A 16,371-nucleotide genomic window follows, 5' to 3' on the forward strand; every position below is an offset into this window, starting at 1 on the left:
CTAGAAACTAGAGGGCGCCACAGTGGTCACGTGACTCGTTGACGCAACAATATTTTATTTTGCACTTGCAACCTTAATTTTTGTTATACTTTGATTACTTACCTACAACCTGGAGAATCAAGTATAATGTTACAATAAAGAAAATGACAGATAAAATATAAAGTTTTACTGAAAATAAAAATGTTTGATATTTAATTATGAGTTTTTTTAATTTTCATTTGTTTTCACTACATATTATCATAATAGTAACCAAAGTGCAAAAAATAGAAACTTATTAGGTAAGTTAATGAAAGAAAAATAATAAAAGTCTTCATGGGGTATACACACCAGCAGTTTCTGCATTATGCTATTCGATACAATAATGGCAGCTGCAGTTTTCAACTTGTGCCAGGATATTTTTAGTCAGATACAGTTCAGAGGTCGACAAAACAAAAATTAATAAATACAAATAGATGTATGCTGTACTGTTTGTGAAATAGTTTTATTGTAACTAAAGGTTTAAGCTTTGTGTATAAACTACTGTTTTTAATCTATACTGGTGGTAAAATGTTTCTATTGTTTGTGTAAGTTTAAGCTTTATATACAGGGTGGCCTAAAAACATTTAACCACATTTTAAGTGCTCATATGGTTAGTAAATGAATCCACAAACCAGCAAAACATGTTTATTAATATTTCATTAACAAATTAATTTTACATACACTGCTGCATCATTTGAGATGCTCAAATCAACATTCAAACAATGATGATGTCTATGACAGAGTGCCTGACATGCTGTTACACAGTATTCAACTCTGATTCAATGGAAAGCATTTGTGATCTGTTGCGTGCTTTAATTCCTCAGTGGTTTTGGGTTTGTTTTTATAAATCCTCCAATATTATATGAAATAAAACTTTTAGAATCACTATACAGAAGTTGCATAACTTAAAAAAAAATTATAAATGTTTTGGGCCAACCTGTATAAACCACTGTTTGTATTTTATACTGTTGGTAAAATGGTTCTGTTGTATGTGTAAATTCAAGTTTTGCATCTAAACCACTGTTTTTATTCTATACTGCTGATAAGTTGTTTCTGTATGTGTAAGTTTAGTTTTAGTTGTTCAAATAGAAATGAAATCTTATCAAGTTTTCTTGTAATTATGTTCACAGGTATGGTTATAATCTATATTATGCTTATGGTTGTCAGACATTACATTCAAGTTCAGTAATATTTTTGTTTTTACATACATGTACTTGGAATTTTTTTTTAAGGTATAAGTTTTGAAGACAGAATATTTTAAGCAAATATGAGCATTATTAAAAAATATGAAGGAATGAATCTATTTTGATTTATTGTTATGTTTTAGGTATTCCCATACATCTCATATTTGGAAGGATAATTTAATTCTTGTGGGTGGAGTCAACACACTACCTACAGCATCCCCAGGGGTGGGAGTAGTGGATCTTCAGACTTGTCAGTATTGTGAATGGCATCTTCCAGTAAGTGTTGCTATTAACTCACTAAATATGGGCTCGGTCAATTTAACTGACCACATGACCTTTTTGTACTCATCCAAAGTCTTTATAGATTTGATACTACTAACTTTTAATATAGTATATCTTCATGAAACCTGGCAGTCGTTTAGTAAACGTTATAAGTATTTCACATACAAAAAATCATATTTTTAGTGAAGTATTTTTAATAAACTAAAAACAAGATTTTTCATAAATATGTCAAGTATTCGTTTTGAATAATCCATGTGCAAAGTGATTTTCATGTTAAGATTAAAAATATTTTCTTCATTTCAAATTTCATTTGTGTAATCTCTAAAACCTCATAAATACATTTCAAATGTTGTTTTCAGTAAAACTTTATATTTTATTTGCTGTTTTCTCTAACCTAACTCCATACTACATTGGTCAATTTGCCAACCTTGTAACCATAAAAAAATATCAAAATAAATCTAAATTAACCTTTTTTCTTACTAGAATGACTTCAAATTGTAATATGAAACTACATTCGTTTATCCTAAGTAGCTTTAAACTCTTAACAATATACATCTATAATTAAATTTTATTGTTTTATTGCCCTTTGAACCATATCCATCATGTTTAGTTTAAATATTATTTATTAATTTAGTTTGTGAGTGAATATTTTATTATTGTTTAATTTTTGTTATGATAAGAGTTAAAAGCAGATGATTGTAGCAAATTATGTTTATAATTCACTAGCTGGACCCTTGGAAATTCCACGGGTGTTGACAACTAAGATATCATCATTACTTTCGCATATATATTTCTGCAATTAAAGTATATAATTTTGTTAAAGTAATTTATTACCTATGGAATGTATCTATATTAACTATAATAACATGCAAAGGCAAATGAAACTATATTGGCTCAACAACTTATTTTAATTAAAAAAATACACAAATAAGAAAACATTATTAAATAAAGCTTCAAGTTGCTTCCAAGAAAATATGTATATCATTACAATGTCATTTTCACTAATTCAAAATGTCTTTGCATACAACATTTTTTGTTATTGTCTTTCCTTTACGTTTTCCTCGCATGCTAGTTTTCAGTACTTGAACTGCAACATCCGATAGTTTTCTAGCTCTAGAGAAAGCAGCATATAATTGTCCATGACTAAATATGGGTTGGGGTAGGTAGATCCCAACCTTACTGAATGTTTGTCCTTGTGCTTTATCAATTGTAATAGCATATGACAGTCGTAGAGGAAACTGGATTCTTTCTAGAGTAAATGGCAAATTTGAGTCACTTGGCACCAGTTTCACTCTTGCTATCAAAACATGCCTTTCTGCAAGAGCACCACTTATTAAATGAGGCTTCAATACAGTTCTCATGTAGGTTGACAATTTCAAGTCTAGTTCCATTGCAAAGTCCTTGTTGAATTGATTTTTTGTGCAAAAGCATTACAACTGACCCAGTTTTTAGATTCAGTCTGTGTGGTGGCATGCCAGATGGAGTGAATGAGTTTAATAATTCCATTGGGTAATGTTCAGCATCTCCTTGGTTATCGCTCACAATTTTATCTATACTGAAATAAGTGTCGACATTTCCTGGAAGTAGGTTTAGAACATCTTCATTCAGGGAAAGGCAGTCAGAGTTCGTAGGGGAAAGTACGATGTGTGATCGTCTCTCTCTTCTTGAGTTATGTCACCTAAAATGCATTTGACCAAGGACTCATCCACACATGATGTGGATGGTACCTCCACATCATCCAGTGCTGATGCCTGGGTAATTATGGGAGGGTTCCATTTCCAAGTTGAAGTAACCAATTTGCAAAGTCCCTTTGTTCTTCTTGAGTTACATGACACTATCTGAAATTCTGTGTTGTTTGTGGAAGAATAGGTAAGACTTGTTTGTAGTCTCCTCCCAGTAGAATGATCTTACCACCAAAAATACTGTGTATGCCAGTAATATCTTGCAGGCATTTATCAATAGCATGAAGGGCAAAAGTAGGTATCATTGATGCTTCATCAATGATAATTAAGTCTGGATCTCTTAGCAACTGGGCTTGGTCAGAGATAGGAGATATGTTACATGTGCTTGTTTCAGTCAATGGTACAGGTAGTTTAAATAAGCTATGTAATGTCTTACCACAGATAGCAATGTAGCTGCAATGCCTGTCCATGCAGCACATGATACTTGATGATTGTTGATTGTAAGATGAGAAAGGATCATGTTCAATAGATACGTTTTGCCACATCCTCCTGGAGCATCAACATATAAACAACTGTATTCAGGAATTTCTCCTCTGCTCTTTTTATCGATTGCATCGAACACTGTATCCACTATTAGTCTTTGTTAATGAGTTAAATTATGCAAGTGAGGCTGATTTATTTCTACTTGTTCTTCCATTGGCTGAAATCTCCCTGAGGTTTTGGTAAACCAATTGTTCAACAAGTTGTTCCATTTTCAATGAGAACTGCATTTATTGTGTGAAGAGCTGCATTTTCTGCTTGGTCTCTCTCCTATCCTCCATGCAAAAAAGTCTTCAATCATTTCATCTTTAAAGGAGTCCCACATGTACATGACATTTGCTGGATGGCAATAAGCACAAATTGCAGCAAACATGACATGGAGCTGTGATGGCATTCTAAATGCTGAAGCCTCCTCCAGTGTATTTTCTAATTCACGGTCATTTTCTAAAAGTCTTAGTCGTATGCAAGCATCCTTGAAAGTTGGCTTAATTTCTCCTTCAACTGTTCTCCGTTCTTCATAGTGTCTTGCTCCTCGAACATGGAGCAGCAATAAGTGGAGATCAAGTTTTTCAACATCTCTAGGACTCACTGAATACATGTGGCTAATAATATTCTGATATCTTCTTCTGACTATCCATTTTCTGTCGTGTTCATTGAACACATAATATGTAGGGATTTCACAATTCATGTAATTATGTGCATTGAGCTTAAACCAAGCAGTGAGATGTGTTCTTGATCACATTGAGCTGCTGCTGCTTGAAGAGCTTGTCCTCTATGAAAATACACTCTTTATTAGTCTGGAAGGTGAATGGCAAGTCTATAAACTGTGTGTGACATGTTGTGCATCTTATATTGAGATAGCCTCCACATGGCTTCAGGAGGTGAGACATATCTGCATGGAAGGTAGGATTTGATTTCATCATGTTCAGCTTGCTGAATTTGCTGTCTGTTAGTAGTGGCATTGTTAGTTACTTCAATATAAATGCAGTCATGTCCTTTGTAAACATATTTAAAAATATACTTTATACTTTTAACAGATGAACATATTTCGAGATTAATATGAGAATGAAACTTCTTCAGCAAGAATGCATTGTATGGTACTACACTGCGAATATCAACAAAATGACATCCAACTTGTACTCTCATTCCATTATCACGTTTTCGGTATTCTAGGTAACCGTTTACATTAAGCAGGGTCTCTTCTTGAAAGTTTTTTGAAACTTTTTTGGCATATTCCATTTTCCATACAAGGAGAAGAGGGATTATCAACACCACAAGGACCATGTATCATAAATTTCTTCATGAGATCGTGCAGTACTCTGTCTTCGTTTTCATCTGGAATTTCTGCAGATACCATTCTGTCAATGTCATCTCTATTTCTAATTTTGTCTTCGTCCGTAAATATAATCAACATGTGACAGTGAGGAAGTTCTCGTTTCTGAAACTCGATAACGTGTACATGAGCAACTGATACACCAAGTACATGCCTGTCCTTTATATCTTTTAGGAGTTCAGTAAGATGAGCATTATAGACCCAGCAATTAAGTTTGGCCGATTTTCTATGGTTTCATTCTGCTGCAAGTTATTGATGATTTCTGGGCATCTCGGATTGCATGTGTAGGTTAAAAAAAAGGTCTGGTTTACCATATTTCGCTACTATTGCTATGGCATCCTGAAAATATTGATGCATATTCCACGTACTTTCTGGAAATGAAGAAGGCAATATAACTGGAATTCCTGGTTCCCAAATGTCTGTCTACTCCTGCATTGAGATGGCCCATTGACCCACTGTACTGCTTGACACGAAGCTGAGACTGATTATTCCTTACAAACTGCAAATGGCATCCTTCAACCTTTACGTAGGCATCCACTAAATACTGCTGAAAGAGTATTCCTTCTCTGTGGATGATGCTGAATCCACCTCTAAATGCCATACAAAAACTATAAAATTCTTGCATAGTTACTCTATTACGAACACGTGTTCTGTGAGCTTTGTTATGTTGGATTTCATTGTGCCATCCAAATTCACCATGAGGAAACAGAAGTGGATAGCACATTGGATCCAGATGACATGACAAATAGGATATTCTTGTAGGAGGCGCATTTCTGGAGTAAATTGCAATATCTGTTCTCTGGAGGGGCTCCGTTTTCACCAATGAAGACAGCAGCAATTTTGTTACTTGTTGAAAAATTGTACTGCCTAATGTCTGGGCCTTGTCTGAAATGAAGTTCTACTTTCCGAGCAGCAACATTTTCTTGGAGGGCACGTTTTTATATAATTCAACATATGGGTTACTCCGATGGATAACATCATGTATGATATTCATCACATTAGGTAAGCATTGTGCATTTTGAGAGGCTTGCATCTGGTGTTGCAATGCTTCATTCACGTCAATTATATATAGCTGACCGTATTGGGGGCATTCATTCTCAGGTTGAAGAGTAGAAGTTGTGTGGTAAGTCTGTCCCTGAACTGTGAAACAATAAGGTCCTCGTCCTTGAGGTGTAATTATTTTCGATCCAAATGAAGCAAAGGAAAAAGCACAGTTGTAGTTCCTAATGTTTTTGCAAAAGGAGTTAGATTCGGGAGTATTTCCATCAAAAAGCATTCTCAATTCATCTGGATAGGGTTGCAGTTGAGGGAGGCTAACTTTTCCATTTTGGCAGCAATGTAGTGATTCATTTGCAAATCTCAGAGCTTCAGAAAAATTACATGGAATGTTCATGTCACCAATGATGTAAGGATTGACTGCATCATTTTGAAGCCTGTTAACCTGTTCTCCAAGTCTTCTTTGTTGTTGTCTTCTCCTTGCAACATCTCTCATATTTTGTGTCAAGTTTTTCCTTCTCTCTTGATTTGTTTGCCGCAACCTTTGTAAAAAAATCTTGTTGTTGTCCTTCGTTCATATTTGCTCTTTGCAGTTGCTGTCTATCTCTTTCTTGCTACATGTACATTGTCCATTCTTCTTTGTTCACAGCAGCTCTTCTTCTCTGGAGCTGCTCTCATTCTCGCTTCATTATCCCATGCCTCTGCTTTTCTCTCACCCTTTGCCAATATCTTCTCATTTTCTCCCTTATCCCTTCCAATCTTTGTTGCCCGTCCATGTTTTTATCTAAATGCTATACAAACATGGATTAGTTTCGTATGTGAAAAGAAATAAGGAATGCACAAATATTTTCTTGTACAAAATTACCAAGTTTAGCCCCACACAGTTTTATAATCTAAAATCAGAAGTCCAACACCCTTTCATAGTATGCACTTTTTGAATTTCTGCTTACCCAAAATTGACTAAACAAACTCACTAAAGAAACTCAGTCAATGATCACTTTGATAACACAGAAACAAAACATGCAAAAAACAATTTCTGTATAGCAGTTGCATATCGCTATAGTGATTTTCAATGTGACTTACCCAAAATTGACTAAACAAAGTCACTAAAGAAACTCAAACAATGGTCACTTTGATAACACAGGAACAAAATATGCAAAAAGCACAGCGGTAAATCACGAATGTCATCTCCACACCTCAGTTTTACAGATATTTATTTTTTCCACCAGCATAGCTCTGCTGTGCGACACTTTTTTGGCAATTTTCGTAACTTGCAAGTAGCTATCTTTGAAATCCAGGAGGTCTGGAACTGGGTCCACGTCATGCAGGTCAACAAAAATAAGTTAAAAAATTATATTTATCCAAAACTGCTTGACCGATTTCCTTCAGATTGTAAACATAACTGACAAAAAATATGTTCTTTCAACGTGTCCAGGCAGTAATGCTATCAGATTTACCATTCCAACATAATGATTTTTTTAGTGCTCCAGCAGGTTCTCAGTCAGAAAGTGTAACGGTTGTACATACAAACAAACAGAATAATAGTATAGATTAATGTTGAGACTATTGAACGTCATGTGCAATGCATTGACGTTGAGAATATAGAGATTTCTAGAAGGCCAGACGATTAAGTGATAAAGATATAAATAGTGTGAGCCGAGCGAAAACAGCAGACAGATAATAGCAGAAGAAAGTAAAGTTACGGGGAAGGAAAAGTTCGGTGTGAAGTTAAGTATCATAGAAGTGATAGGCCTAACGATTGACATAGACGTAATGTTTATTATGTTAGAGTAAGACTAACAGTAGAAAAGGAGATAATAATTTATTCCATCAAAGTGTGGTTCTAAAGTAATTGAATCAGCCTGAGTGCATTTTGACAAATGGAACAGACAATATTTTTAAGAAAGAAGACCAAATAATTACGGTAACTTGCACCACAATTGTAAGTGAATCACACATAGAATAGTAGTGCAATAGTAATAGAGAAGATATAGTTCAGCTTTTCAACTGATATTCTAAAGTAATTGAATAGGCCTAAGTGAACTTTTGAGAAGAAGAAAACTAAATATATAGTGCCTATGATATGTCTATAATCTCTATAATATGAAGAATTTGTTGTACATACATTTAACTTGTTCCAAACATATGTATTATTTTGAAAACAAGTGAAATGCATGCTGTTCATTTATTGTTGAATTTATTGCCAACAAGTCACAGACACCCACTGTAGAAGAATTCTAAGCCCAACAACAACACAGTATATATTTATACTATTAAGAAGTATAAGTAAAAGCCGTTTATTTTGACAACTGGCGAAAAAGAATTATATTTTAATTTCTGACAATGTCTAACTACTATTTGCACAATTATATGTTGTAAATCACTTGGGGAATGTGGATGTCATGTTACGTTATAGAATTACCTTACCCACAAGCTGTTCATGTGCGTGCTTGTGAAACATTTTTATTATATTATTATTATTATAATACCTTCTATCTAATCTAACCTAAAGAGATCCCTATCTTTACATTTTAGTTACTTTTATAATTTTGAATATAAATCATTAAACCTCGTTACATGCACAGTAAAGAATGCCTATCATGATAAGGTTAAAGTAAATTAAAATGTAAGCATTTCAGTGTTTAACCCTCTTGCAATGGGCATCCTTTATAGTGCATGTATAAGAGATTTTTAGTAACTTACATTAAACAATTAAATTAAACTACTTTTTGTTTGTTATACCAATTAGTATAGCATAAAATCATAGCTAATAATCCATATTTTAATAGTATGTAAGTTTTAAGTTCTTGATTTTATAAGGCAATATTTAATAAAATCTTGAATTTCCCCTATTGTGAGAAATGTGACATTTTTTCTCTAGGCAGCTCCTCTTCTGTAATTTATTCACCACCCCTCCAATAAGTACGAAATGTAACATAAATTACTCACTATCAAATTTTCAGACAAAAAATAATTTTTATAGCTTTCAATTTTGTTGGTTACAGATCCATTAAATATAAAATCAGACCCCTCTTGCCACACTCACCTGTCACATTCTCTTTTTCAGGATTTGTTAATAGTTCTTTCTAACGTTTAATATTATATTATTTATAACCAATAGAAAGCCAAGGTTCTCATCTATTAAATGAAGTATTATATTATATTGTTTTATGAAGAGAGAATTGTCAATTTCTGTTTTAGTTCAAGCTTCATTCCCACAGGAAAGATATTGACTGGCATGGATGAATTTGTAATGGCTCTTGTTGCATAGTTAGAAAGCCAGAATATGTGTGGTAGTTATGGGACATTGTCTGCTTTTTGCATGTTATTATTCTATGTTCTGTGGTGCATCATTTAATTAAATAAAAATGTAGTGCATTACTACCATTAGTATAAAAAAAGTAGGGTTAAGGGTCATCGACAGTTGACAGCAAAAAGAAGACAACTCGGATAAGTACTTTATGTCTTGTTTTTCATATGTATTCTTTATTTATTATCATAAAAGTAACTAAAATGTAAAAATAGGAATCTTTTTAAGTCAGTTAAAGTTAGATTAGGTAAAATATATTATAATAATATAATAAAAATGGTTCATGACCATCTTGGAGTATCTCCTGGATATGGTAATTCAATAACGTAACATGAGCTCCAGGTTCCCCAAGTGATTTATAACATAATGGCATAAATAGTAGTTAGACATTGTTCAAAGGGCAATAAAACAACAAAATTTAAGTATAAATACATGTATACTGTTCCAAGTTTAAAGCTACTTAGGATAAACGAATGTAGTTTCATGTTACAATTTGAGTCATTCTTGAAAGAAAACAAGGGTAATTTAGGTTTTTATTTAGGTGGTTATTAGGTTGATCAAATTGACCAACCTTCTATATAGTTTTACTGAAAACAAACATTTAAAATCAATTTAGGAGGTTTTAGAGATTACTGAAATGATATTTCAGATTTTTGAGATGAAGAAAAGTATTTTTAATCTTAACATGAAAATCACTTTTCATGGATTAGTAAAAAAAAAAAGACTATATATATTCACGGACAGATCTTTTTTTCTTTATACTTTATACTTCACTAAAAAATCTGATTTTTTGTACATGAAAGACTTGTAATGTTTTTTGAAAGTCTGCCAAATTTTGTGAAGATATACATAATGTATTAAAAGTAAGTAGTATAAAAAATTTAATGACTTTAAATGAGTAAAAAGTGGTCACATGGCTGGTTAATTTGACTGGGCTGATGTAAAGAGAGTTAAATCTTTCCTACAGAACTTTAAGCAGTCTATTTAGACCACCTATCATATATACACCTCATCGCCAGCATATTAGTGTTACATCCACTAGTTACATCATTCTTGTCATCAGTGTACTAACTTGTCAGTTTCTTTACACCACCATATCTATATCCATCATCACCAGTACATCAGTGCACCACTATAATTAACCAGCCTTTCCATCAGTGTAACTTGTTAATCTTTTTTTTACACCACCTCATCACCAGCATACCAGCCGCTTTATACCACAATACTTATATCTAGCTTGTCATCGGTATACTATTTGAGCATCTTATATTTTTTATAAGCCCATTAAAAGTTATGATGTACAAATCAAACATTTTTTGTTTACTGTGATGAACATTTTTGTTACATTGGAAGATTTTCTTGTTTAAAAAAGGGATTTAATTTAGTTCATGTTATTAATCAAAGTCTAACATTCTAAACTACAATAGATTATTTAAGAATTTTTGAAAAATAAAAGACTCGTATCTCTGTAATCCCAGCTAAATTTACTTTAAAATATACTGCGATATTTTCAAGTGTTTTTGTTGATTCTAGCTTCAAAATCCTTTAAGGCCCATTTTGCTGCATAATCATTCCAGTGTGCTACAAGAAGAGAGATGGAAAATCTTAATCTTTGGAGGAGGAGGAAACTGTTTTTCTTTCGGGACTCACTTGAACTCCTGTGTGATAGAAATAGATCTGCAGGAGTTATGTGGATGAGTTTGTTATCATCATGCTTCTGTTAAGCAGTGACAGCTGAAGAAGGTATGAATTGTGAATTAGCTCTCTGATTTCAAATATTCAGAGCCTAGTGGTTAGTGTGCCAGATGGAGAATCTAAGGGTATATAGCTTGTATCATGATGCCATGAGATCACATTTTAAGACCATTGACTAAGATGCCTTCCCTTTAGCCTCATCAGTTCTGGATTAGCGATGGATAGCAAAGACAACCCTTATGAAGTTTGCCACAAGTATCTAATACAAGTAAAACAAACTCATAATTTCATGCTTACTAAAGCAATATTTTATGACAGTCACTGCTGCAACTTGAAGCTTAGCTTTAGGTTGGAACATATTCTGGCTGTAGTTGTCTTGCTATGTAACTGATGTGGAATTAATTTACTATAGCAGAACAATGGACAGCTGTCACTGTGAGTGGAAAATTAAAAAAAAAAATTAATGAGATTATCTACTTCACTTGTTATGAACAGTTCAGAAGAGTGTGTGAATTGGAAACAAGTGCAACTCTATGAAACATTACTTTTGTAGATAACTGCAACCATGGAACAGTGTCAACAACATCAAGTTTCTTTAAAAAACATTATGAAATATGCCCTTGTGTTAATCATAACAAGTACTGAACAATGTTTGTTGTAATGTAATGGAAGGTTCTAATTCAGTGAAAAAAGATTTAAATATCATTGTCTAAAACAACCTGATACTTTATTTTTAATTCTGCTGAATAAAAGAAAACATTAAATTCTTTTACATACAGTTCTTGATTAGGTATTCATAAATCTAAAAATATAGATTTTTTCCACTTACCTTAAAACACAGTAACTATCACATAAATACCATTTGCTGAAGATTGATATCACTTTGCTGAAGAGTGATAGTATAGTATGATTGTGTGTTGAAGTATAGTGCCATGAATGTGACAGTGTATATTGTATCATGTTGCTGAAGAGCATTACCATAATATGGTGTGTTGAAGTATAGTGCCATGAATGTGACAGTGTATATTGTATCATGTTGCTGTATAGTGGTACCATAGTATGATTGTGTGTTGAAGTATAGTGCCATGAATGTGACAATGTGTATTGTATCATGTTGCTATATAGTGGTACCATAGTATGATTGTGTGTTGAAGCATAGTACAATGAACATGAGTGTACTGAAAATGTGTAACATGTGTGAGATTGTTTTGAAGAATGTAATATGTGTAAAAAAGTATTAAATAATGTGGTATGTGTATGAAAATATTTTAAAGAATGTGATGTCAGGGTTTTAAATATATTTTTTTAATATACACAACTTTCGTACTCAAGTGACCTGGAAAGTTTATTTAATTAGTTGATAGCAACAACAATATAATACATTTCTTAAAAAAATATATTTATATACATTAAACAAATACTTGAATATATTATAAGAACATCAACTATAATGATAGAATACAAACCTAAGTAAATCAATAAGTAAGTTAGCGTATATTCTTTTCACCAAGTATAGAACAATGTAGACTTCAAATAAACTACTATTGATTATACACTAGTATACATCTCTTATGTAAGAGCTGCCAAAATATAATTTATTTCAGTTTGATAATTTTACTAAGCACTTTTAATGTTCTCAGAACAGATATCAATAAAGCTCAATTAAAAATTTTAGGCCTGAATATGATTAATAATAAATTTCTTCTGTACATGAGCTTCTGGCACAGAAATAATACATAACTTGTATTAAGACCTTTCATAATAGTAGAGTTAATCTTTCACCTACAGATGAAATGTGCAACAAAATTAACACTTCACATTAATGCTGTTTAAATAGCAGATATACTGCTTCTAATAATTGATGTTTATCCATGAATGACATTTCATTCTTTATATTTATCTTGATGTTATTTGTTACAACACAGACTTGTGGAGTGTTATTCAACAGACGTTCTTATTCTGCACACAACTCTCTCCTATAGCTATGCTGGGGAATTTAGTAAAAAGTTATCATACAGACACTTTCATCCTAGCTGACTGTCAGATCAGTATATTGTAAATACAGCTGTGGATACCCCTTTATAATAGTAAAAGTAGTTGGACATTTCCTACTTTATGCTAAAATATGAAACATTTGTGTTCATGCTTGCAATGTCTTCTTGTTTAACTAAGTTCTAAAAGTAGTTTAGGGTTTCATCAGTTGTTTGCTGGAGCCTTCAGGTTGTTTTGTATTAATAGTGGTAACAACAGATTTGAGCAATGACTCTGACTGGCAAAGTTTCCATTTGTGATATCCTTAACATGTATGTTATTGGATGAAGCTGGAGCCTCATTCACTCCAGCTGCCATTGGCAATGTTTCTAAAGATCTTAGACTTGATACTCGCTCAACTGGAGCTTTATTTGAGTTCTGGTTCTATTGTTGATTCAAATTGTTCTTTGGCTGTTGCAGAGAATTAACAAAGATGTCATGGTCTGGGTGGTAATAAATTGGAATAGATTCAGAAGACTCCTGTCGACTTTGGCTGTTGGAATATGTGTGTACACACCAGAATGTTTCTTCCCCAGATGTTTATTTTCAATATAACCATCATCCTTTAGTGCCAGTAGAGTCTTCTATAAGACAGTTGGCTGGACCAAAAGCTTGATTCTTCTGGTCTGTCTGGATGAAACTTGTTTCCCAGGTTTTTAGGTGAGATTATTGTACTTGCTGTATATTTGAGTAGTATTAAAGGCTTATCTTCCAGGTCTAGGAACTTGTCCATGGTATCCATACTGGATATGGACTGCAGTTATGTTTTTTCTGTGCTTGGACTAGTTTGATGTGGGCATGGGAATAAGATAATCTGCAGAGTTTGGTGACAGCAGGTCATTGTAAGGTTGAAAACCTAAAGTGACCATACAGAAATATTGTAATAGCATAAAAGGCTTTGAATTCTTTTCAGGTTACATCTTCCATAAACCAGTAGGTAGGGTAGGTAACTTATGTAACAGTACTTGCCACAATTGGTGCTAATATCGCTCACATAGTTTTGCATTTGCTGTTAAGACCATTTTAAAAATATATAAGATAAATTTATTAGTTGTCAATAGTTTGAAGAATATTGAGCATGTAAATACATTGCTTTGTTACAGCATTAATAGTTTTACATTAAGTGTAGCTAAAGTAAACCTAAACATTTTATATAATATATATCCATAAACATATTTGTAAAAAATTATAATGTTAAATTTTCTACTTGGCTTAACTAGATGTTAAAAATTAAAGTTAGTAAAACATTCATTATATGTGTATAGAAAGTATGCAGCTCATGTGTTTTGAAGTTAGATAGACTCAACATGTGATAATGAGTCAGAGTGAAATGTCTCCATGGTGTTAAGGAACCACAGATGGAAATGTATAGGACATACTGGCCTACGGAAGAATAGAAACATCTTTGTCAAATGTATGCAATTAAGTGTAGTTGAAATCTGTATAGAATCCTTACTAACATTGCCCACCTTTGTAAAATACATGTAATACAGATAAATATATATAATTGAAGTAACATAGCAGTATTACTGCGGACATACAATGCTAGAACCGGGTATTGAAACCCGTGGTGGGCAGAGCACAGATAGCTCATTGTGTAGCTTCGTGCTTAACCACAAACTAACAGTTGAAAACCAAAGTGTAAGTTATGATCTCATTCAAATAATGGATAACAACAGATTTGTTAAAATCCTACGTACAGTATAATTGACGTTAAAATAATGGTTTTCACATAATTAAATCTAGACATTTATGACGTAATCATATGTGGAAGTATAGTAAAAACGTGCAACCTTGTATAAGATATAACTATAAAGTAACATGTATAAATGAATTGTTTTGCCAAATTATATGGATATCATAAAGTCAAACTAGTGAACGATATTTAGATAAGCGTCCTTTTTCAGGACGGTTTACAAAAAAAAATGGTCAGGAAATGTAATTAAATATAGAACTAATGAATTAGTGTTTTAAACTTAGCGAAGTGCGTTATTGTCTCTGACGTCATGGCAGCCTAGCAACTGCCCTCTCTGATCACATCATTGCACGGCGTCAGCACCCTCTAGTTCCACTTCATGGAACTATGACGTCATCGTCTCTGGTAGTATTATTGCCTCTGCCCCTTCCCTGAGGTCGACACACATGTAGCGCCCTCTGGTGATGTGCCGCTCGTTTAATGTCCTGGTTACTTTCGAGTATTTCTATTGAAAAAGAATGTCGGGAAAACAAGTTGGAACTGATAATACTACAAATATACCTTAAGTCTTTTGTTAGCTTTACACAGAAATAATTATTGTGACTTGACTATCATTTCGACCAATTCTATGATCTGTAAGAATAGTAGTGGTAAAGTTATGGATGTTTTCATCTCTTCGAGTAACATTGCTAACGTTACAATCTGTTGAAAGTCAGAGATTCCATAACCAGATTTCTAATTTTAACTAAAAAAACATTACCTGAGGACTTATTCCAAACGTTCATGCATGTATTATCTAATCTACCACTGTGGTATAAGTACCTTTATTAAAGAAATTGTGCTTTATCAGGTTTATTGATGTGTCATTATAGCGTTTTGAAGTGATTAAATATAGTTTTATCAATAAGATGTGCAGTAACACATCCTGACAGTACGCTATATAAAAGTTTTCAGCTATTGTCGACCTTAATATAGAATAAATAACTAGGAAACTGTTTAATTTTGTCTGTTAAGGATGTTATTGAGAGGATAGGGCACTTGATTTTTCATTGTTGGTACGAAATTATTGTAAATGTGTGTTTGTTTGTGAATACTATTATACGTGATTACATTTTTTATAGCCTTATGAGCAAGCTGCCTCCTGACCCAACAGTGGTGATCGCAGGCCTCAGCTTTTAAATCAGAAGACTATTATAAGGAGGCTTCTTTTGTCATTGGCCCTAGCTAATATTTTAAACAAATTAGATGTGACGACTACGTCACAATCTCCTAGGACGTGTTCTACTATACTAGATGTGGTGGGTGATCTAAAATTTGAATGTTTTTTTATACAAGTTATACGGTATCGTATATATATTTTTCAAGATGGCGTAAGTTGAAGAGAAAAGTGAAACGAATGAAAATAAACTGGATTCATCTAGTCTCGTGAGTCGCGTGACTTCTTGAACCAGCAAGTAATACTTGTTCCCCCTTTCCCTTCACGTTTTTTGGCTGAGGATACATGCAAATCTGACACAAGATTTTGACGCAAACACTGTCATAATTTCCAAGCAGTGATTTATAAGTATAATGGAGAATTAATTTAAAAAATTGGCTTCATTCCA

General features: G+C 33.0%; 1 protein-coding gene across 5 annotated transcripts in view; it reads left to right on the forward strand.

The window, feature by feature from the left end:
• The window catches only part of LOC106466031 (tRNA wybutosine-synthesizing protein 4-like), a 103,758-nt gene extending 87,594 nt beyond the window's left edge, over nt 1-16,164 (forward strand). For 2 of the 5 annotated variants that reach the window (XM_022393989.1, XM_022393993.1), the window contains 2 exons: nt 1,346-1,478; nt 10,879-14,786. In XM_022393989.1, the coding sequence (XP_022249697.1) occupies nt 1,346-1,478; nt 10,879-11,043 (298 nt within the window). In that variant the 3' untranslated portion in view covers nt 11,044-14,786. Of the gene's footprint in view, nt 1-1,345; nt 1,479-10,878; nt 14,787-15,888 lie in introns of those variants that run through there. The other 3 variants (XM_022393990.1, XM_022393992.1, XM_022393991.1) reach the window with 3 other exon arrangements.
• Nucleotides 16,165-16,371: the final 207 nt, after the last annotated feature.

The sequence above is a fragment of the Limulus polyphemus genome, unplaced genomic scaffold (assembly GCF_000517525.1).
Source record: "Limulus polyphemus unplaced genomic scaffold, Limulus_polyphemus-2.1.2 Scaffold2128, whole genome shotgun sequence".
In the NCBI taxonomy this organism is placed as follows: Eukaryota; Metazoa; Arthropoda; class Merostomata; order Xiphosura; family Limulidae; genus Limulus; species Limulus polyphemus.